General features: G+C 35.9%; 1 protein-coding gene across 3 annotated transcripts in view; it reads left to right on the top strand.

Annotated features, from left to right (window-relative positions):
- The first annotated feature begins 2,839 nt into the window (after positions 1 to 2,839).
- Positions 2,840 to 22,877, top strand: part of LOC107722336 (CAP-Gly domain-containing linker protein 1-like) — a 25,090-nt gene continuing 5,052 nt past the window's right edge. Inside the window, exons 1-18 of one of the 3 annotated variants that reach the window (XM_016530658.1) lie at positions 2,840 to 2,984; positions 4,387 to 4,478; positions 5,142 to 5,310; positions 5,386 to 5,873; positions 5,955 to 6,079; positions 7,120 to 7,321; positions 7,403 to 7,600; positions 7,686 to 7,789; positions 7,907 to 7,967; positions 9,131 to 9,235; positions 10,569 to 10,697; positions 10,812 to 10,928; positions 11,814 to 11,871; positions 12,169 to 12,419; positions 12,853 to 12,915; positions 17,786 to 17,871; positions 21,851 to 21,956; positions 22,083 to 22,126. In XM_016530658.1, coding sequence (XP_016386144.1) covers positions 5,223 to 5,310; positions 5,386 to 5,873; positions 5,955 to 6,079; positions 7,120 to 7,321; positions 7,403 to 7,600; positions 7,686 to 7,789; positions 7,907 to 7,967; positions 9,131 to 9,235; positions 10,569 to 10,697; positions 10,812 to 10,928; positions 11,814 to 11,871; positions 12,169 to 12,419; positions 12,853 to 12,915; positions 17,786 to 17,871; positions 21,851 to 21,956; positions 22,083 to 22,126 — 2,225 coding nt within the window. In that variant the 5' untranslated portion in view covers positions 2,840 to 2,984; positions 4,387 to 4,478; positions 5,142 to 5,222. The remainder of the gene's footprint in view (positions 2,985 to 4,386; positions 4,479 to 5,141; positions 5,311 to 5,385; positions 5,874 to 5,954; positions 6,080 to 7,119; positions 7,322 to 7,402; positions 7,601 to 7,685; positions 7,790 to 7,906; positions 7,968 to 9,130; positions 9,236 to 10,568; positions 10,698 to 10,811; positions 10,929 to 11,813; positions 11,872 to 12,168; positions 12,420 to 12,852; positions 12,916 to 17,785; positions 17,872 to 21,850; positions 21,957 to 22,082; positions 22,127 to 22,877) is intronic. The other 2 variants (XM_016530657.1, XM_016530659.1) reach the window with 2 other exon arrangements.

The raw sequence follows: 22,877 nt of genomic DNA, 5'->3' as shown, positions 1-22,877 counted from the left end.
TAGCTATTTGCACTTAGTGTAAATAGCATCTATCGCTAAGAAAATGCTGATATTTCCACTTAGTGTAAATAGAATCCATTGCAACTTACACTTAGTGCAAATAGAATCCATTGCAACTTACACTTAGTGCAAATAGCCACTGCGTTTGATTTTTTTTATTCAATTATTGTTTATTTTGATAATATTTAATCTTTTAAAATGTTTAATTTAATGTGTGTAATTTTAGTTTGTAATTTATTTATTTTTTGCTGTAGAGCTACAATTGTAATTTGTAAATAATACAATTTAATTACAATTTATTTATTTATTTACATTTATGTTTTATTAAAGTTCAATTTTGACCCCTATAGTTGGTGTGTTTTTCTTTTTTATTATTTCCAAAATATTTTGGGGAGGGGGCACAACAATACAATTCTGCTTAGGGCACCCGGCCAGCAGCAACAATAATGTACAGTATGTGGAAAATAATGTGTTTTTTTAACTTTAAACCGCATAAACACATTTCATTACACCAAATACACAAAATAATGTTCTTTTTAGCAGCATCATATGACCCCTTTAAAGACTGACATTTAGACAAGAATAAAATGTCACGATTGTTCTAAGCCAATGAGAGATAACCTGAGTAGTCAACGAGTCGATTATCCTCGTTTTTTTTATCGCGCTTTTTTTAGAGCCTCTGATTCTGAAATAAAGCAACAGCTGCCTTGCTCTCGCGAGAGTATTGGCACGTATCAGCATGTCGTCACATGAACCCCGCCCCCTACAGACATGATCACCTGTGAGCGGTTCTGAGCAGAACCTGCTTATATCAAAAGAGCCAATAGTATCACGGTTTCTTCCACCTCACTGTGTTCTGCACTGTGGCTGTTTCTAGTTATTTATTTATTAACTGATTTAACTCTTTGTTCTCTGGATCAACTTTGCCATTTGTTGCATTTTGTGCTTGTATGTTTTTATTTGTGTTTGTGTCGCTCTATGTATGTCATTTATAGCTACTCTAAAACCAGGCCAATAAAGTTAATCTCAATCTGAATGTTTGAATATTGACAAAAAAAGTGTTATAGCATCATCCATTCATTTGTTTGCGTCTGTTCTGCATTAATGTGCATCAATGGTTTATATTATTATTTGACAAATTGTTTCATAATTGCTCTGTTATGGTCTCAGACATTTTATTTTATTTATTAATTTAACAATGGTCGATCAAATCTGAGCGGAAACACCACAGTCACTTAGACTTGTGTGTTCAGATGGCTAGCGTAGGAAAAGTCACCAGGCCTTGTGGAAATGTCGATATATTATATTATATCTGCTGATGTCCTATCTGATTAAAATGACCGAACAGAACAGATGGGTTAAAACATAAACAAAATGGCAGCAGCTGGAATGTGAAAAGATCCTTCCACACGTGCATCAGATCTTTGCACATATAAAATGTATTCTTTTTTATGTGTATAAAATAACACTATGAGACGTATGTTTGGAAACCAATATTTCGAATCAAAAAAATTGTAAACAAACATGCCTTTTTTATTTAATGCAAATCGAGCTTCGTGTACACCTTACCTTACACGATGTTGTGTATTGGACACAAATCCTTTATGGACTCCTTTGGTGTCCTGGTCTTCCCATCTATTGCAGAAGCTTTCGGTCTGCTTGAGGAACACAGATGCATGTGATTAGCACACAACACGAGCGCTGCATTCAGACGGAAACATCCATGTGCTGATTACTGCAAGATCTATACCTACTGTCTCCTTGAGTTTAGGTGCAGATATGACCGTAATGTTATAATGGACCAGTTCAGCAGTCCTCATGTCCAGCGCATGCGCCCTCTGGTGATGCACATGCACACAGTCATGCAGATGTTGCACACAACGGAATCATGTCTGAAGAACAATTTCGAAGTTCCCCGGATGTTAGATAAGGAAATTTGTGAATATGCATGTGACAATATTGCAATTTAACTGGAACGTTGCAATCAATACGGTCATGGGCTGTTTTTTTATATGATTTGGGATGTTAAATATTGGATTCCATTATAAGCTGCATAAAGCACAAATGAAACAGCTATGCATACACATAACTATTTGATAATCCTTTAATTATTGTTGAGGAATGTATCAGCATTCGAAAACCACAGGTTGCAGGTTCAGAATACAGTTAGGAAGTGCCTAAAACTGAGGTAATAATAACACTATGTTATCAATTAAACCTGTGCAAAGGTACATGGAGTTTACTATCAGAGTTACTATCAGAAATAGTGTCGAAACATATTAGCTAGTTAATGATTGATTGATTGATTGATTTGCGATATTTAATCACTGTGCGCTCTCTTGTGGTCAGAATAGTAAAAATGCGACATTTATTCCGGTCTCTCAACTTTAATGAAAATGAATTCATTCACTCATTCAGTAATAAATAAAAGAACGCGACAATGCAAAAATTATTACAATTTACTTTTTTTTTTTTTTTTTACATTTTGGTCACTAATCAGATTTGACCACTAGTGGCCGCCACAGACCACTAACAACCTTCCGGTCAGATCCATTCACAATAATTCCATCCAAAGATATGTCTGTGTTAACATTATTATTGATGAAAATATATTAAAGAATTCGGTCTCAAAATTACGCATTTTTATCACAAGTCAACACATTTTCTGCCTCTCCCTACCTGAAAGACAATTGTTTTACAATCAAACTTGTTCTGCAACAAAAGTCCCATGCATGCTTTCATAAATCCACATTTTCCCCCACTTTCTTTGATGCCACCCCATTTTAATTGTTGTTGAACTTGCTAATTTACATTATTCAGATGTCATGTCAAAAGTCACTGTAATTAAAGTGTTTGGGTGCAGCTTCGTGTTGAACTGCCTCACCCATCATCATCATCATCACTAGTGTGAGATCATCCAGACAAACACGAAATCCCTCATTTCCCTTTACCACGGAGGAATGCTACACATTAAAACGGTTCAGGTAAGAGACTGTCATCACTTTGATTTCTCTAAAGCCCACTGCATTGAGATTATTTGTGTTGCATTTAGAGTATTTAGCTTCTCTGGCTAATGTCGGCTGCTAGCCAGTTTGTTATGGCGTGAAGTCGCAGCCACGTAGAAACACAAATACACTGAATTACTGACTGAAAACAGACATTTTGGTATTTATTTTATGGAATACAATGTGAAATTCGTGGATAGTTGTGATATTTGTTTTGACAGGTATCGTTTGGCTAGTTATCGTTAGCTCGCTAAAAATAAACAATAACAACAATATTTAGTCATGTTAACGGTCCAGTCCAAATTGATTGAAATCGTTGATTACATTTAAGCGTCATTAACTCTTCTTCTTCTTTTTAATATTTAACGTTAGATAATAACCAGAACCAAAAGTACAGGTAACTTTATTTACTCTTTCTTAAAATGAAACGAATAACTACTGATTTATTATTAATGGATAAAGTAAACAATTATGTTATAATTGGTGTTACGAAAAAGTGCTTTGGTGGTAGTAACATGGTAAAATGGCAGTGTCAGATTATATTACCATGGTACATGTCCACGAAGACATGTAATGCCAAGGTAGTACCATGGTACTTTTTTGTAAGTGAGTTTTTTAACCGTTAAACTTGATTGTGTGTCATGTTGTGGATTAGTGTAAATATAAATGATTTTGTACTCAGGATTAACTGTCATTAGCTGACACAAATAGCCTTGGTTACCATGGTAACAACAGTTCCCACCAAACTACCATAGTGACGGCAGTTAGAACGTAAATCATCATAATATGGATTCTTCCTTCAGCAGTCACTAACAAAAATATCATGGTAACACCATGCATTTTATAAACAATACTGTGACAGTAATGGTTTTACCATGCATAAACATAATTGATTTATTACCATGATATGTAGCAAAGCAATACCAACACATCCACCTCATGTTTTAAGGCGGAAGTAAGCTATTTCCTGTGAATGTGCCGGACTTCTGATTCATTAGCTGCTATGGAATACCAGCATGGGTGAATAACAGTGCAGTAAACGGTTTGCGCAACAGTCTAGTTTGTTTATGGTTACAATAATTAAAATCATATGATAACAAATACCAGTTTGTAGCAGCACAACGGACTGTTTTGTACATCTAAAACAACTGAAAGCAGCCTACACCGGAAGCTTTGCACATTAACGTTACAAATAGTTGTGGCCCCTCTTGCTTTAAAGTGGGCATGAAATGAAAATTTACCATATCTATTTTCTAAATGTGTGTTATGGATATTAGTGTGAGCAATTAATTTGTGCGCGTTTCATTTGTACTTTTTTTTGACCTTATAATTACATTTTTTAAATATTAATTGCTCTATGATGTAACCCCGCCCCTACAAGCACATGCTAGAGTGCCCACGCCCACATCTCAACATCCAATCAACGACCGGTGGATAGAACCAAGTCCTGCCTTTTTCGATAACCATTAAAATGTATGTCACAATACAGAATAAATATCTGTTGCTATTTCAGTTTCATCATGACTTCACAATTGACCCTTCGCAAAAACCCGCCCTCCTTAGTTAGTATTGCTATGTCCGACAAGCCATGCCGCTCTCACACTACGCATCATGTTCTCACGCAGTGAAAAATACATTGCGGAGCACAAGACACAACAGGTTATTTCTGGTATGAAACAAAGTCTTAGATTTATAATTTTGGCATTTTTAAGAAATGCAAACAATAAATACCTTTCGTGGATCTTTAATGTGTCGTGACAGATCGCTGTATTGCCTCAGTTCAAGCGGCACATAAACTGATCGTCTTTTCATATTTACTTAAAGCACCAAATAAACATGAATGAGCATCAGAACTTATTTCAACCGCGGAAAGACGTCAATACACACAGTTTGTCCACTGAATTTAATCTACTCTCCTGTCTGATTTGTTTGTCGGATAAAATGGCAGGTTTTGGCATTATGATTGGTCAGATTGCATGTCAGTCAAGCTCTTTGCAAAAGGTCAGTTATTATGGATACCATGGTTCTTGGTTTATCACACAATAAAACAACTAAACGCAATAAAACTGTATTCTGAACTATTCTAAAACTGTATTCTGAACTATGTATTCTGTATTCACCATTTTCTTCTGTTAGGGAATCGGATCTGGTCAGGGAGAGTTGTCATTCTTCCAGGCTCTGCAGGAATAGCACATTTGTGTGCATAAAGCAGGGAAAATGAGTACGGGGAAGCCGAGTGGTCTCAAACCACCCACCAAGATTGGTAAACCAGCTGCGACGCCAACCAAAACCTCGCCCACCTCAGGTGAGTCACCCATTGGTTACATAAGAGACACACTGATTCAGTGCTGACGTGCTCTTATTTTTTTTCTGATTGTAGCTGGCGCCAAGGCTGTAACATCCCCAACCTCTAATACGGCCCAAGATGCTGCGTCAGATTTCTCTGTTGGCGAACGAGTTTGGGTCAATGGAAATAAACCGGGTTATGTGCAGTTCATCGGAGGGACCCAGTTTGCACCGGGCCAATGGGCGGGAATAGTTCTAGACGAGCCCATCGGGAAGAACGATGGCTCTGTGGCCGGAGTGCGCTACTTCCAGTGTGAGGACTTGAGAGGTATATTTACTCGGCCCTCCAAACTGTCCCGCACTCCCGTACCAGAGCGTGAGGCCAATGGCACACAGACGCCCACCAACAAGACATCCACCTCCCCTGCCAAAGATCCCGTTCCTGTCACTCAAACCATTAGTGCAACCACCAAGACCTCAACAAACCTAACCAGGGCCGCCAGCGAGTCTGCATCCAATCTGTCTGAGACAGATTCGGCCAAGAAGTTGCAGCGGGAACTGAAGTTGGGTGATCGTGTTCTGGTAAGACCGTCTCCTGTCTGTCTTCATGCTTAGTGGCTTATTGTGGGAAGTTTGAGGGAACTTTTTGCTTGCACTTCTCAGGTTGGTGGAACCAAGGCAGGTGTTGTGCGTTTCCTGGGCGAAACTGACTTTGCGAAAGGTGATTGGTGCGGTGTTGAGTTGGATGAGCCTCTTGGCAAGAATGATGGGGCAGTGGCTGGTGCAAGGTAAGGCCACAGTTTGCCAGAATTACATAAGATCAACTCGTGGGAAAAGGATGATCTGTTTTAAAACACATTTATAAAACAGATCTTTCAGGTCTTTACTTATCTAGATGAATCTAACCCGAGTTTTAAAGGGGTCATATGATGCTTTTTTAAAGATCATTATTTTGTGTATTTGGTGTAACAGAATATGTTGACATGCTTTAATGTTCAAAAAACACATTATTTTTCAAATAATGTACATTATTGTAGGTCCTATATGCCCCGCCTCTCTCAAGCGCTTCGTATAAAGAATATCTCTTTGTATTTGAGACTTTAGTCTTTGCAACTTCAGGGATCTTATCTATGCACAATCAGCTTGTAACACTCCAAAGAGAAAGGAAAACTTGAAATCGCATCATATGACCCCTTTAAGATATTCTTGATATCTCCATTGAAACAATAGAAGAGATGTGTAAGATTACTAGGGTCTTTTTTTCAGCTATATATCATAAAGTTCACTTTTCATGTTCAATTCCAATGGAAAAAAATGTGAAAAATCCAGTTTTATTGTGAAATCTTTCACATTATGGAAGTAAAATGGGTTGTTAGTACTTTTTTGTGGTGGCTTTAACCTTGGGTTACTCTGAACTGTCTTTATGGGAAGTTATTGTAAGCTAAATGATAAAGAAGATCTTAGCTATTCCCCAGACAGCTTATACGCTGACATTCAAAAGTAATTTTCTTAAAAATTTTTTGAAAGAAATTATTACTTTTATTCAGCAAAGACACATTAAATTGATCAAAACTGATAGTAAAGATATCTATAATATTACTATAATGTTACACAGGAATAAATATAATAAATATGACTATATTAAAATAGAGAACACTTATTTTAAAGTGTAATAATATTTTACAATAGTCTTGTTTTTATTGTATTTTTGATCAAATAAATGAAGTCTTGGGTGAGCATAAGAGACTTTTTTCAAAAACATTTAAAAGTCATACCAACTCCAGACTTTTGAGCAGTACCAGTATATTTATATGCTTCACTCCCATAGATACTTCCAGTGCCTACCAAAGTATGGACTGTTCGCTCCTACTCACAAAGTCACCCGCATTGGATTCCCGTCCACCACTCCTGCTAAATCCAAATCCTCCAGGCGCAGGTCAACCCTAAAGAACAGCCCCAGCGCGTCCTCCATCAGCTCCCTCAGCTCTGTCACCTCCTCAGTTGGAGGCAAACCCAGCCGAGCAGGCCTGGTACAGTCCCACACCTTTCATTGACATTTTATGCTTTTCTTTAAATATTATTTGAAATAATACCTGTCAATAATCTCTCAGCTCACAGAGACGTCGGCTCGGTACGCACGGAAGATCTCAGGCACCACGGCCCTGCAGGAGGCCCTGAAGGAGAAGCAGCAGCACATCGAGCAGCTCCTGGCCGAGCGGGACCTGGAGAGGACGGAAGTGGCACGAGCCACAAGTCATGCCGGAGAGGTGCAGCAAGAGCTGGCGCTGCTCAGACAGGGCCAGGAACAGGTCGGTAGCTATTCTATCATCATTATGTGAAAGTCATAATTTTTTTGGATGATAAACGAGACTCTGTTTTTGCGTGTTTTTGAAGTATGCTGTGGAGATGGAAGCCAAGTTGGACCAGTTGCGGAGACTCGTGGAGACTGCAGACAGAGATAAAGTGGAGCTGATGAATCAACTGGAAGAGGAAAAAAGGTAATATTTATCATTAAAAATACTTTGTATAGTAATTGATTGCTACTGAAGAACATGGAATATTCTGAATATCTGAAGAAACATTTGAGGGCTTAAAGTGTACTTTTTGGCCCACAGAAAAGTGGAGGACCTGCAGTTCCGTGTAGAGGAAGCTTGCATTACCAAAGGTGACCTAGAGGTAAAGTGATCCTATCATATACGTTTACAATGAAAGAAACTGGATATGAGCTGACCAGTGCAGTAACCTGTCTTTAACAGACCAGCCTGTGTTAATGCAGAAATGATCAGATCAGGTTTTTATACTTATATTTTAGACAAATTCACAGGAGAAAAGTAGATATATTTAAAGATGAGATCAGTGATTCATTCATAGAAAGGTATTTGTAAACTAATGACCACAATTATAGATAGATAGATAGATAGATAGATTCATAGATTCATAGATTCATTGATTCCTTAATTCATTAGTTCAGTGAATCATTGATTCATTCATAGAAAGGTAATTGTAAACTAATGACCACAACTACAGATAGATAGGTAGCTAGATAGATTCATTAATTCAGTGACTCATTGATTCAGTGATTCATTCATAGAAAATAATTTTTAAACTAATGACCACAACTATAGATAGATTCATTGATTCATGAATTCATTACTTCAGTGATTCATTTATAGAAAGGTATTTGTAAACTAATGACCACACTGATGGATGGATGGATGGATGGATAGATAGATGGATAGATGGATAGATAGATTCATTAATTCAGTGATTTATTCATAGAAAGGTATTTGTAAATGATTGACCACTATAGATGGATAAATTCTTTCATTCATTCATTTTGTCTCAAGATCAAATTGTTAATTACATGAGGATCAAGTTCTTCAAAAATCACTTTTGAGAAGATCTATTAAACTTTCTTTCATAAGTAATAAACAGTGCATCACTTCTGTTTCTAGTTCTTGTAGCATTGATTCTTTGATACTTCATTTCCCTTATTTTCTTTATTTGTTCATTCATTCACTGCATTCTTCTTTCTTCATCTTTGATCACGTTTACACATTTAATTCCTTCCTTCATTCTTTTATTATTGACACCCTCCATCTTTCTTTCATCGGCCTGCTCTTTGAGCCGCATTTGTTTCATGTCTTGGTGTTCTTGGTTTTTTTAATGCGATCTTCCGTCTTCACGCCGCTCTCTGTGTGTCACTGCTGTCTTTGTCCTCATTCATAGAGGAGGATGATGTCAAGGTCTGCATGAAGCTCTTCGTACTTGGCTTTTGGCTGACACGTGACCGCGCCGTTGGTGTTGTCTCTCTCTTTTCCTCTTCTGTCTACTAACAGACGCAGACCAAAATGGAGCATGCCCACATTAAGGAGCTCGAACAGAGTCTTCTCTTTGAAAAGACCAAAGCAGATAAACTCCAGAGGGAGTTAGAGGACACTAGGGTAAATCAGTCTGTCATATGGGAGGGTGAGAGAGATTTCTCTTGGGGTAAATGTCAGATCCCCATGCACGGAAGAGATTTTGCTTATTTTGGGAAAGTGATTATTTTTTTATTCCATGATGGATTGAGGTAGGTCTCTTTTTTTGTAAGCACCACTGGATGCATCTCTGCAAGTCGTTTTTCATCCCAAAATCAAGTGAAGAAAATAAGAAATTGTTTTGCATAAAGAATATTTTTAGTTCAATTTTTTTTTTTAGGTCCATTTAGGGACCCCATGTAGGGGTCCATGTAGGTTTTTTTCATGACATTTAAACACATTTTCATCACAATTCTCAATAGCCTAATGTAATTTGGGAAAATATATATGATTTAAAGTGTAAAGTGCATTTTATAGGTATATTTGTAGGTTTACACTACTGTTCAAATTTGGAGTCAATAAGATTTTTAAAATGTTTTTGAAAGAAATCTCTTCTGCTCACCAAGGCTGCATTTATTTGATCAAAAATACAGTAAAAACAGTAATATTGTGAAATATTATTACAATATAAAAAAATGTTTTCTGTTTTAATATATTTAAAAATGTACCTAATTCCTGTGATGGCAAAGCTGAATTTTCAGCATCATTACTTCAGTTTTCAGTGTCACATGATCCTTCAGAAATCGTTGTAATATGCTGATTTGCTGCCCGCCAAAAAACATTTCTTATTATTATCAATATTAAAAACTATAGAAGCTTGTTTTCACTATTTGCTGCAGAATTCGCTAGATTTATGCTCAATACAAGTATCTTGCTCAAATGCAAGATACAAACTCACAATTCTGAGAAGAAAAAAGAAAAAGAAAAATGTATTGCTTGAAAGAAATTCTGAGAAAAAACTTAGAATTCAGAGGAAAAAAAATCTAAATTGCAAGATTTTTTTCTGTCACCTTTGATTTGAATGCAGTCTTACTAAATAAAAGTATTAATTTCTTTTTTTAAAAGTCCTTTGAATGATAATACATATTTTGTTTTTCAAATTGCGAGATATGAAATCAGAATTTTTTTTACTGTCACCTTTGATCAATTTGAATGCAGTCTTACTAAATAAAAGTATTCAAAAGTCCTTTTGAATGATAGTACATACTTGTTTTTCCTGGCATGATGATTTTTCTTAAATTTTTCCCACATGACCATAATGTGAATCTGAAATGGATCTAATTTGATTAGATAATTAAATTAATGAGAAAATAGTAGATGTTTCTTATACAGAAAATATCTAGTTTAATTATAATGGCTCCAGTCGCCCCGGTTTGGTCACTATAAGCGGTTGATGAAGTCGTGTGTCCCACTGTAGGTTGCCACAGTGTCCGAGCGCTCCAGAATCATGGAGCTGGAAAAGGAGGTGTCCGATTTGCATCTTCAGCTGAGAACTCTCCGGGCTGAGACCGCGGGATCAGCCTCACCTCCATTACAAGACAAAAAGGTCCATTCAACCCCCTTGAATCCATCTAAACAAGATGCATTATGACATGTTATTGTACATCAGAAAACATTTGCATCATTAGAATTGATCACTATATTCTCTGCATTCTTATAGATCAAGGAGCTGAACTTTGAATTGGAAAACAGACAGAAGGAAGTGCTCATATTCCAGCAGAAACTCGCCTCCTCTGAACAGGAGAAAACATCCCTCCAGCAGCAGCTGCAAGATCTGGTATTCAACACTAATACTGCTTATTAGTGTTGGGGACTTATTAGTGTTAGCTGGGGCAGTCGTGGCCTAATGGTTAGAGAGTCGGACTTGTAACCCGAAGGTTGCGGGTTCGAGTTTCCGGTCCGGCAGGGATTGTCGGTGGGGGGAGTGAATGTCCAGCGCTCTCTCCACCCTCAATACCACGACTGAGGTGCCCTTGAGCAAGACACCGAACCCCCAACTGCTCCCCGGGCGCCGCAGCATTGGCTGCCCACTGCTCCAGGTGTGTGTTCATGGTGTGTGTGTGCGTGTTTGTTCACTACTCACTGCTGTGTGTGTGCACTTGGATGGGTTAAATGCAGAGTACAAATTCCAAGTATGGGACACCATACTTGGCCACACGTCACATCACGTCCTTTCCTTTCCTTCCTTTTTTTTTTATTTACTAACCTGAAATACCTTTTTTTTTCACATAATGGCGCTATGTATTTTTAAAGGTTTCTGTATCTTGTGCTGTACTTGCGCCTCCCTCCAGACCATATGGTGATCTAATAACAGCTTTTTATATTATTGAATTATTTAGATGTGCCTGGGGATACATACTTTTCTCTCAAATTAAGTGTTATATCATTACAAATACTTGTCTTTTAAGCCAATAAGTCATGAGAGGCCATACATTACAGTGATTTTTACAATGGTTAATAGGTATGGTTAGGCTTTATGTGAAGCTGCAATAGCAATATGATAAAAGTCACCAAGTACTTGAATTATATAACATTAATTATCAATTATAAAAGTAAAACACATTTATATAAAATTTCTATGTAACTAAAAAAAAATGTTTGAACGTTTTTTTTTTCCCTTTTTGGCCAACCTGTTGTACCAATTCTTTATGTTTGATTTCAGAAGCAGAAACTTGACACAGCAGTGGAGGACAATAATAAAGCAACACTAGCCATGCAAGGTAAGCAAAACATGACTCATCTAAAGCACCTAAATGCTAAATAACTGCATAAAGCATCTGAGCATTTTATATATTTGCATCCCTGGCATTTGAACCTGCGCCAACGTGAACAGCTTAGCAATGTCGTTTTTGCATGTTCATGAGATAAACCAGCCATTCCCAGCAGAGCCATAATTCACAACGGCACACTTTTACTTGCTCAGTAGTCCAATTTGTGTGAAAGTTTGGGGAAAATGATAATTTTAGCACAAATACTGCTACATGAGCTCCTCTATGACTACTTCTGTTCGGCGGCAGAAACGGAAAGGAACATTAAAATGCAGAGAGAGAAGCTGGATCAGGTGTCCAGGGAGAAGGAGGACCTGCAGAGGGATGTGGCCATCCGGCAGCAGCAGGAACAGGCGAAGGGTGAAGAGAGAGAGCTTCAGATGAAGAAGCTGAAGGAGAAGTTGGGCCGAGCAGAAGGAGAGCTGAAAAAAATCACAGAGAGAAGCGCTGAGCTGGAACAGCAGGTGGTGGAACTGAAAGCCTTCAAAGACCAAACCCAGGTGACCGAATGACATTTGTAATACATACACCCAGTAGCTCCTGCTGTTTTATACACTACTGCTCAAAGGTTTGGGGTGGGTAAGATTAAGATGGTATTGTTATTTGTAGCACATTAGAATGATTTCTGAAGGATCATGTGACACTGAAGACTGGAGGAATGATGCTGAAAATTCAGCTTTGCATAACAGGAATAAATTACGTTTTAAAATATATTCAAATAGTAAGCAGTTTTTTAAAATTGTAATAACATTTAAAAAATGTTACTGTTTTTACTGGGTTTTTTGATCAAATAAATGCAGCCTTGGTGAGCAGAAGAGAGTTTTTTGAAAAAAGAATCTTATACCAACCCCAAGCTTTTATATGTTAGTTTATATTTGAGCATGTTGGTCAAATGGCACATGAGTGACCAGAGGTTTTCTCTCACTCAAACAGAGTTTACAGTCTGATGAAAAGCTGGAGCAGATGACAGAGAGGAATAAGAAGTTGCAGGAGGAGGTAAATATGCTTTATTCTTTATATCATGCAGATAAACAGTGACTCCTCCTGGTTACTGTCAGGTCGTATCTGCTGTCTGAAAGGGACTTGAAAGGGTGTGACTAATTGATTTATTTGAATTAGTGTCTACCAGTTCAAAAGTCACCTCCGTGTTGCTAGGATGTCATGAGTTGTTGCTAGGGTGCTCAGGGTGGTTGCTAGGTGGTTGTTCAATGGATCTCCTACACTGACCACATGATTTGAGGTATTCGTGTTCATACAGTAGCACTGGTGTACGGTAAAGTTTAATACTTAGTGTTATGAGTTTGTTAGTGTTCAAATCACTTAACCTTAGTTAAGTCATTGTCACCTTAGCAGACATCAGTAATCATCATAAAAAAATGCGTGTGAACATGCCAGTAGCAACATTAAAACATATTTAGCATTTGTAGCTGAATAAACGCATTTACTTAAAGGGGTCATATGATGCTGCTAAAAAGAACATTATTTTGTGTATTTGGTGTAATGAAATGTGTTTATGCGGTTTAAAGTAAAAAAAACACATTATTTTCTATGCACCAAGAGCTTGTAACACTCCAAAGAGAAAGGAAAAATTGAAATCGCATCATATGTCCCCTTTAAGAGGCAAGCAGAGATTTTTCACTGTGTAACTGTACTATTACTGACATAATGGTTCAGACACACTGTTAATTCATGCATGAGTCCTGTACATCTGACCGCCTGCAGGCTGCATGTAAAGCATGTTCTGTGCGCTCATACGTGGCCTTACATAATCACCCCAACGACCTGCACTTATCAGAGGAGACTTGCTTCCTGGGGTTGTGCTTTTCACATACGGTAAGACTGCGTGAAAGCGTAACAGGTCTTCTTATATCACTGGTTCTCAATCAAATTCAGCATCTGTATTATATTGACTGACCTGCAGTGGTTTAGATGGTGTTGTTGGTTCAGTCTGTGGTTATATTGGGTGTTCGCTTGTGATGCGCTGATGCAACTGAAAATATTCAGCTGAAAATTAATTTTCATTTTCAACCATCCAATAAGGAACCTTTATTTTTAAGAGTGTTGTTCTAAACCCATATGATTCATAGAGCACAAATTGAGTTTTGGTGAATGCTCAAGCTTCTTTTTGCACTATATTCCAACTCCTTTGGAGACATACAGTAACTTTGTGTGTTATGACAGAGGAAATTTACTTAAATTTTGCTCTATTTCTTACACAAATATATCAAATTACTTAGAATTTTAGCACACAAGTCATATGGACTACTTATTTGTAACTATGACTTGATGTTATATGAAAACGAGGAGCATGAACATTTTTCAAAAGTTCTTTTTTGTTTTGAAACAATATTTTTTGGGTGAACTGTCCCTTTAAATGTATTTTTGGTTTCTGTATTGAAAAAGACAACCTTATTGTGACCTCATTTTGGACTTTTGTCCCCTTGAGGTTTAAAAAAGCAGAGCTAATTTAGTTTAGCCTGAATTTCATTCTTTTTTTGTGTCATTCAAGGATTGAAGTCTCTGTGCGGCAGCTTTAAAAAAAAAAATACACAACTGTACAAAAGTTTGAGATATGTAAGGGTTTTTCATGCATATGCTCACCAAGGCTGCATTTATTTAATCAAAAATACAGTCAAAACAGTAATGTTGTAAAATATTATTATAGTTTGAAATATATTTTAACATGTAATCTATTACTGTAATGCAAATCGGAATTTTCTGTATCATTACTCCAGGCATAAGTGTCACATGATCCTTCAGAAACATTTTAATCTGTTTATATATTTATTTATAAAATAAACAAGAAATAGAGGCTTTGCTCATGCAAGGATTTTAATTTCTCTGATGACACCAGAGACAAACATGTATCATCATGTAGAAACAGCTAATACAGGACGAGAACAGGCAGATGACGGAGAACAGCAGAAGGAGGGGGTGGGGTCAGCAGGGGGATGTCGAGAGGAGAGGGGCGGGGCTTGTCATCCTTACATAATGAAGCTGCCCTGTGTGATGCTTTTCAGAGCGTGTGTTTGTGCAAGCGTGTGCTGGAACGCCAGCAGAGTGAGAGCTCGTGCCTCTCTTTTGCTGCAGGGGGCCATAGGGGGATGTATTATTGATAGGGCACATTTGTTTGGAAAAAACAGGAAAGACACAGCAGCATGGATGTGACAGCGCTCCAACAGAACTACACGGGCAGCGTTTATAGCTCTCTGTGCCAGGTAAAGATCGCTCTTCTGTAGTGCACTTTGTAGGGATGCATGATACTGTATATCGGTGACCATGTTGGTATTCAGGAATGTCAGCATTTTTTTAAATATTAGAACTGGGTTAGGATGATATTGAAACTGGATAATATATGGGCTTATTTCATCCTATTTAAATAAATTTTAAGTTTTGGTGCCTGATTGCATTAGAAGCGTTTAGAAGTGGAGGTTTAATGTGAGCGCTGTTTGTTGTTGTTGTTGTTTTTTCTCCCAATGTATTGATTTAGAATTTCGACCAGTGTCAGAAATGAACTTAATTAAGTTAAAATATTAAGTTCCTAGAGTTTATTTTTAAGAGCAAATTTATGATTTTATAATCAGTTTTATAATCATAAAACACCCTCAGATACTTGAATTCAGTCAACACATTAAAATAAATTCCCCATTTGAATAAGTACGATAATTTATTAATTTTTAGTTTATTTAGTTGTATTTAAGTTTTTCAGCTAATATTTATATTTATTTCTGGTTTAAGTAACAAAGCATTTTTAGAATTTTAGTTTTCGATTTAGTTAACAATAACAACACTGCTTTTCCCAATACAATCCCTGCCGGTACGAGACTCGAACCCACAACCTTTGGGTTATGAGTCCGACTCTCTAACCATTAGGCCACGACTCCCCCCTATTATTATTTATAATTTTATAACCATAAATAATAATAACCATATGATAATTACATATGCTTTTATAATCAGTTGTATAACTATAAAACTGATATTTGAATTTATATTTAAATCAATGCTTTGAATTAAATTCTCCACCTGGCAATAATGTGTAAGGCTTATAAGAGAAGTTTGAGAAAAATATCAGATATTACGAATAAAAAGATTTATTACAAACAAGGCAGTTTTCCCCCCATTTTGAATTTTGGTGGCATTGTTTTCCCCCTGATATTGGCCATAATGTTGGATATTGGTAATTATCATAAAATATATGCATCACTATTTTTGTCACTATTTTTATTTTTTATGCACAGAAAGGAAAGAAAATACTTTGTGTCACTGTATCCCTTGCGTGTTATTTCTGTGAGTAGCTGTGGACATTGAGTTGAAGAATGCTTTCACGTGTCTGAGTGTGAATGAAATGGTTGTTTGATGACATTTCATTCATTGATGACAGTGTAATTCCTCCATCACGGAATCTCTCAGGCTTTCTGAATGTAAACACTGAATCACTCAGAGATATCAGCACAGGCGAATCTCTGCTGGTTCATAATAAAACATTGATGTTGGTTCTTGGATGAGCCAGTTGTGGGCGTTTGTGCTGAAGAGTGTAATTAACGCTTCAGTCTGATGCAGACCAGTTACTCACAGTGAGCCAGCACTGTGTGATGGGATTGAATTATGGGTCTCGTGGGAACAGTAATCTGACTTCACCAGATGTGATGGACTGACATGCTTTTTCTAAATATCTGTTGTGTATGCATTACTCCGAAATGTGATTTATCTTCTCCGCTCTCATCGATTGTACTAAACAGTTTTTTTTGTTTTTTTTTCGCATGACTTTTACAGGTATTTGCTAAAGCAAGCGTCACTATTATTACTCATGCTTAGGATTATGTATTTGCTCCAAACTCTTAGTTTTAAACTTTAGCATTTAACTTGCAATTTTTGTGCAACAGAAATAATTAGTACTTCAGTGTGTGTCTAGTTGAGGAGGGGTGTCTGATTTTACAATTTTTCGACGTTAAAAAGATATTAAAAAACACCCAGAACACCTTTGTGCATAATCCCATTATTATTTCATGACAATTTAATGCCTTTTACAGAGTGTTATTTTAGTATTATATATATTTTGGTATTTATTAATTAGCTTTTATTTTTATATTTTCAGTTTTTATTCTAATGTTACTTTGTGTTTGTTTCAGTCATTTTGTTATGTCCTTTTGCATTTTAAATATTACTATTTAACTATTTAGTTTTAATGTTTTAGTTTCAATAATTTTAGTACTTAAACATATTTTATTTCGTTTAGTTGCTGAGGCAAAATTTCAAATTTTCTATATTTGTAATTTCTAAATTTCTATATTGTTTCTGCTTTTTTTATGAATGAAAATGTATTAATGAAAGTAAAAAAAATAGTTTTAGTTAATGATAATTTCTGACATTTTAGAAAAATACTGTAATAAAGATATTTTGTGCAAGTGAGCATATAGTAAAGTAACCATTATGTAGAAATACACTATAAATTATTAATATCAGAAGCAAATTTATTATTTTAAAACCAGTTTTAGAACCATAAGTCACCCTCGGAAACTTAAGTTAAAAAGTACAACAAATGATACCATTATGTAGAAATACACTATGTAAATTTAAATAATATTTACACAATAATTATATATATATTTTTAACATTGCAGGTATGAAATTTAGATATTTTTTATGGTAATGAGAATTTGAACCAGAGTATGCTTGATTGTCATTAAAATAATTTAAGAACCCGAGAAAAGAAATGATAAAATAGTCCTTAAATAAGCGATTTGCAAAATACATTTTCTTGAAAGGTTTCATGACATTCACCCCACTATGTTTTGTCCAAAACCATTTTTCCTTAAACCTGTTTCTTTCACTTGATTTATTTGTCTTTTATCTCGTCCACCAGCTTGAGGCCCTGAAGCAGCAGAACTCTCAGTATCAGGAGCAGCTGAGTTCAGAAACGCAGAGCATCGACAGCCTCCGCAAAGAAATGTGAGTCTCCTGCTGACATGCACCCATGCTGTTCTCTTGATTGACCGTTTCATTATTTATTTAGGACTTTCTGACACTTTCATCGATAGTGATAGCATTGAGAGGACTGGAACTAATAGTGAGGAGAGGAAATGACATGATCCAGCCTCACATGGATTAGTTCACGTTTGCTGACCACTGAACAACAGCTGCAACAAATGAGCGCCATTTAACATCTTTCAACTGCATCTTATTACATTAATTGTCTGCTTAGTTGGAGCTATAAAGGATCTTGATCTTAATTAGTCAGTTAAGTACCATGTTGGCGTCATTGTGGTGATTAAATTAGATCTGTGAGTCATAGAATGACATCCCAAGTCCACATGGTCACAACAGCTTTGATTTCTGAATAGCAACAGGCGTAGTGTGCGTGTTCTGACATATTGAGCTGTTGTGCTCATGTGGGCGATATAAGTTTGAATCTGGCTCGCAGCATTTCACATTCAGGGTAATCAATAAGGAAAAAATGTAGAGCAGAACCTGATATTATACATCAGGAATTGACTGGATGATGAAAAATAAGAGGGTTTGGTGACACCTGCTGAACAAATAATAAATAAATTCCAAAAATCGCAATTAAAATATTTCATAATTTTTACTTTTCATATTTATTTAGCTATTTAATTACATTTTTAATGTTTTTTTTAATTTTTATTTGTTTGTTTACAAAATTAATTTTAAGCATTTAGCAGAAACATTTCGCTCAAAATTTCTGAATAACAACAATACACATTCTGACACATTGAGCGGTTGTGCTCACGTGCAATAAGAGTTTGAATTTGGCTTCAGGATAATCAATAAGAAAAAATATAGGGCAGAACCTGATTTGATCCATCAGTAATGTATGGTGAAAAGTGTCTCTATATGAAAGTGTCTAAAAAAAAAAAAAGGGGGTTTGGTGACACTCGCTAAAGAGATAAATACTTAAAATACCCAAAAGGTTCAAATATGAAATGTTTCATTTTTTATATTTAAGCACAGTTTATTTATTTGATTTACTTTAATGTAAAAATGTATTTAAGTTTATTTAAAAATGCCTTTTTTCAATTTTGAAAAAGTTTATATTGTTTTTATTTGTTTGCAAAATTACTCTACCTCAACTTTTGAATAACAAGCATAATGCACATGTTCTGCAGCATTTCACAATCAGGATAATCAACAAGGAAAAAATGTAGAGCAGAACCTGATTTTATACATCAGGAATTGACAAGATAATGAAAAGTGTCTTTGTAAAAAAGCTTTTGAAAAATAAGAGGGTTTGGTGACACCTGCTGAAAAAGTAATAAATAAATTCCAAAAATTGCAATTAAAATATTTCATAATTTTTACTTTTCATATTTATTTAGCAATTTAATTAATTACATTTTTAATGGGTTTTTTTTTTATTATTTGTTTACAAAATTTATTTTAAGCATTTAGCAGAAATATTTAGCTCAAAATTTCTGAATAACAACAATACACATTCTGACACGCTTGTGCTCACGTGCAATAAGAGTTTGAATTTGGCTTCAGGATAATCAATAAGAAAAAATATAGGGCAGAACCTGATTTGATCCATCAGTAATTGAATGGGTGGTGAATTTTGATTTACTTTCATTTAAAAATGTATTTAAATTTATTTAAAAAAGCCTTTTTTCAATTTTGAAAATGTTTACATAATTACATAATTATATAATTGTTTTTATTTGTTTTGCAAAATTACTCAACCTCAATTTTTGAATAACAAGCATAATGCACATGTTCTGACACAAAGAGCTTTTGAATCTGGCTTGCAGCATTTCACAATCAGGATAATCATTAAAAAAAAAAAAATGTAGGGCAGAACCTGATTTTATACACCAGGAATTGAAAAATAAGAGGGAAAATATATAAATATTTCAAAAATAAATAAATTCCAGAAATTCTAATAAAAACGGTTTCATTTTTTATATTTAAACAGTTTATTTTCAATTTATTTGCAATAAATCTGTCTGCAAAATAAATTGTAAGCATTAAAGCAGAAACCTTTAGCTCAAAATGCTTTTACAACCACAATGAACATTTCTGGTGGTGTAAAATCCAGTGGGGTCCATTCTGAATTCATGTTGACTCTGAATTGAAGCGCCACAAACCGAAGCTCAAAGCCTTTGTAACTCGAGCTGATCCGACACACTCCTTCAAGCTGCAGTTGATTGGCGTGTCCAGCGAGTGACGGCTCCAGTGATGCAAGCAGGTACCCATGTGGAGCCTCTTTTGAGCTCTTGCGCTGAAGATATTCGCAGCCGAACGTTTCAGAAGTGAGCTTCTCTCCTCCAGGGAGTTTTACGTAACCGCATCTTTCCAGCTACAGCTGCTGGTTTTCCGCCTGTCTAACGCTCTCGACTCCACGTGAGATCCCATGGAGTTCCTTTCATAACACTCTGCTGATCTTCTGATGCTCATGAATATGTATCATAGTGTAGCTTACAATATTATATTTTTTGCTATTTTTTTCTTTATGGAAAAAAGATGTTATGCTTTATTGAACACAGAATATTCTTTTTGAATTTGTGAGGCTCTTATAGCTTTTAGTTTTTTACGATGGTGCAATTTAGAGACTTGACCTTGATTTTCTGCTTGAGTTTTGAGCGTGCATGATTTGATTTATTCCTGCATCATAATGCACCCTGGGTAAAAATAGATTGGCTCATTCGTTACACACGAGGAGGATGACGGTGACCTTTCTGAAGTGTTTTTCTTTCTTTATTTTTTGAGCTCACATTTTTACTACCGCTTTTTGTAACCAAACGCTGTTATTTGTCAAGCGCTTGGTCTTTGAAATGTCTTAACTGCCGACGGGTCGTGATGGAAAGGAAAGATGATATATTAAACAATGTGCATTGCCTAGGAATTAGAGGAAAATAGGAAAGGATGCCAGGATTGACGTCAGGGTGGATTGAAGGGTTGAGGGCTTGTTGTCACTGCCATCAAAAAGAACATGAAAATCACTGTGCATTATAAAAAAAACAAAAAAACAACAACAGTATTTTATGCTCAGAATTTGTTTTTGACTGCTCACATTACATACTGCACATTATATGTTCTATATGCTGCAGAATATTATGATAATCAGTAGTATGCTGTTTATTTAGACTAGACTAAATGTTTAAATTAAATATGACCAATTAACTGGAAGTGATATATTTAGCTAAATATTAAATTTAATATCCAGATAATTTTTCATATATGAAATAGTAAGTCAAGTTGAGCGCACTGCATTGTGGGTACAGTATTCCACACAGTGTAGTCTGGTAAGTGCAGTACACTACTGTTCAAAAGTTTGGGATCAGTAAGATTTTTTTTCTGTGTTTTTGAAAGAAGTCTCTTATGCTCACAAAGGCGGCATTTATTTTAATAAACTGCAATAAAATCAGTAATATTGTGAAATATTATTACAATTTAAAATAACTATTTTCTATTTGAATATATTTTAAATTTATATTAAATGTGTTTTATTCCTGTGATGCAAAGCTGAATTTTCAGCATCATTACTCCAGTCTTCAGTGTCACATGATCCTTCAGAAATCATTCTGATATGCTGATTTGCTGCTCAAGAAACATTTATTATTATTATCAATGAAAACAGTTGTGCTGCTTAATATTTTTGTGGAAACCTTGATATATTTTCTTCAGAATTCGTTGATGAATAGAAAGTAAAAAAAACTACAGCATTTATTTGAATTAGAAGTCTTTTTTAATATTATAAATGATTTTACTGCCACTTTTGATAAATTTAATGTGTCCTTGATGAATAAAAGTCTTAAAATCTGACCGACCATGAACGTTTTAATGGTAGTGTAGGTCATCCAGGCGTTAAATGCACACAGAAAATTCAGATACTGCAAAATACTAGTATGCGAGTATGCTAGTCTTGTATGATAGTATTGGCATTAACTCTCTCCTTATCTCTCTCTCTGTGTAGTGAGGTGCTAAAACTGTCAGCCAATCAGAAGTCTCAGAAGCAGGTGTCACTCCAGGACGAGAAAGGGACGTTGGCTCAGGAGTTGGACGTCCACACACAGCAGAAGGTGTTTATCTGTCTGCTTCTCTACTTAGATGTTTCCTGTCAGCTCTTCTGAAATGTGTTGCCCTGTGACGTTCTCCATCAGTTTGAGGGATTGAGTTATCATGTATCATGTTTTTTTTTTTGGCAGCTTGGCAGCGAAGCTCTGACTAGCCCGCTGGAGATTACAGAGAGGTAAGTTCAATCAAATCAAGACGGAAGTCTTCAAGTGGAAGTCTATGGCAAAAATTGGTTTAAAAGCAAGAATTTAAAGCTTACTCGCCCTCAGGTCACCCAGGATGTAGATGAGTTTGTTTCTTCATCAGAACAGATTTGAAGAAATGTAGCATTGCATCACTTGCTCACCAGTGGATCCTCTGAAGTGAATGGGTGCCGTCAGAATGAGAGTCCAAACAGCTGATTAAAACATCACAGTAATACACAAGTAATCCACACCAATTCCAGTCCATCAGTTAACATCTTGTGAAGGGAAAAGCTGCTTATTTGCAATAAACAATTCCTTAAGGTAATTAAGGTGTTATAACTTTAAACCATTGCTTCAGGCCAAAATACTCCATAATCCATAATAATGTCTCATCCCCTGTTGTCTTCTCACATCAAAATCCACCCACATATTTGTGTAGAACCGTTTTGGACTGTTTCCGCTTGTAAACGTTGCTTGATCTGTGAGTATTTCTCTCTTGATTCAGACCAAATGACTTTTTCAATGGAAAAATCAGTATTATGGATAGAGGATATTTTAGCTGGAAGCAACCGTTTGAAGTTAAAACATGATGAATTTGTTTATTACAAACATGCAGCTTTTTGTTTCACAAGACATTAATTGATGGACTGGAGTGGTGTGGATTGCTTGTGTATTATTGTGATGTTTTTATCAGCTGTTTGGACTCTCATTCTGACGGCACCCATTCACTGCAGAGGATCC

The sequence above is a fragment of the Sinocyclocheilus rhinocerous genome, unplaced genomic scaffold, assembly GCF_001515625.1.
Source record: "Sinocyclocheilus rhinocerous isolate Xijiao unplaced genomic scaffold, SAMN03320098_v1.1 scaffold874, whole genome shotgun sequence".
In the NCBI taxonomy this organism is placed as follows: domain Eukaryota; kingdom Metazoa; phylum Chordata; class Actinopteri; order Cypriniformes; family Cyprinidae; genus Sinocyclocheilus; species Sinocyclocheilus rhinocerous.
Note: the sequence above shows the minus strand (reverse complement) of the source record. Positions and strands in the feature narration are given on the sequence as shown.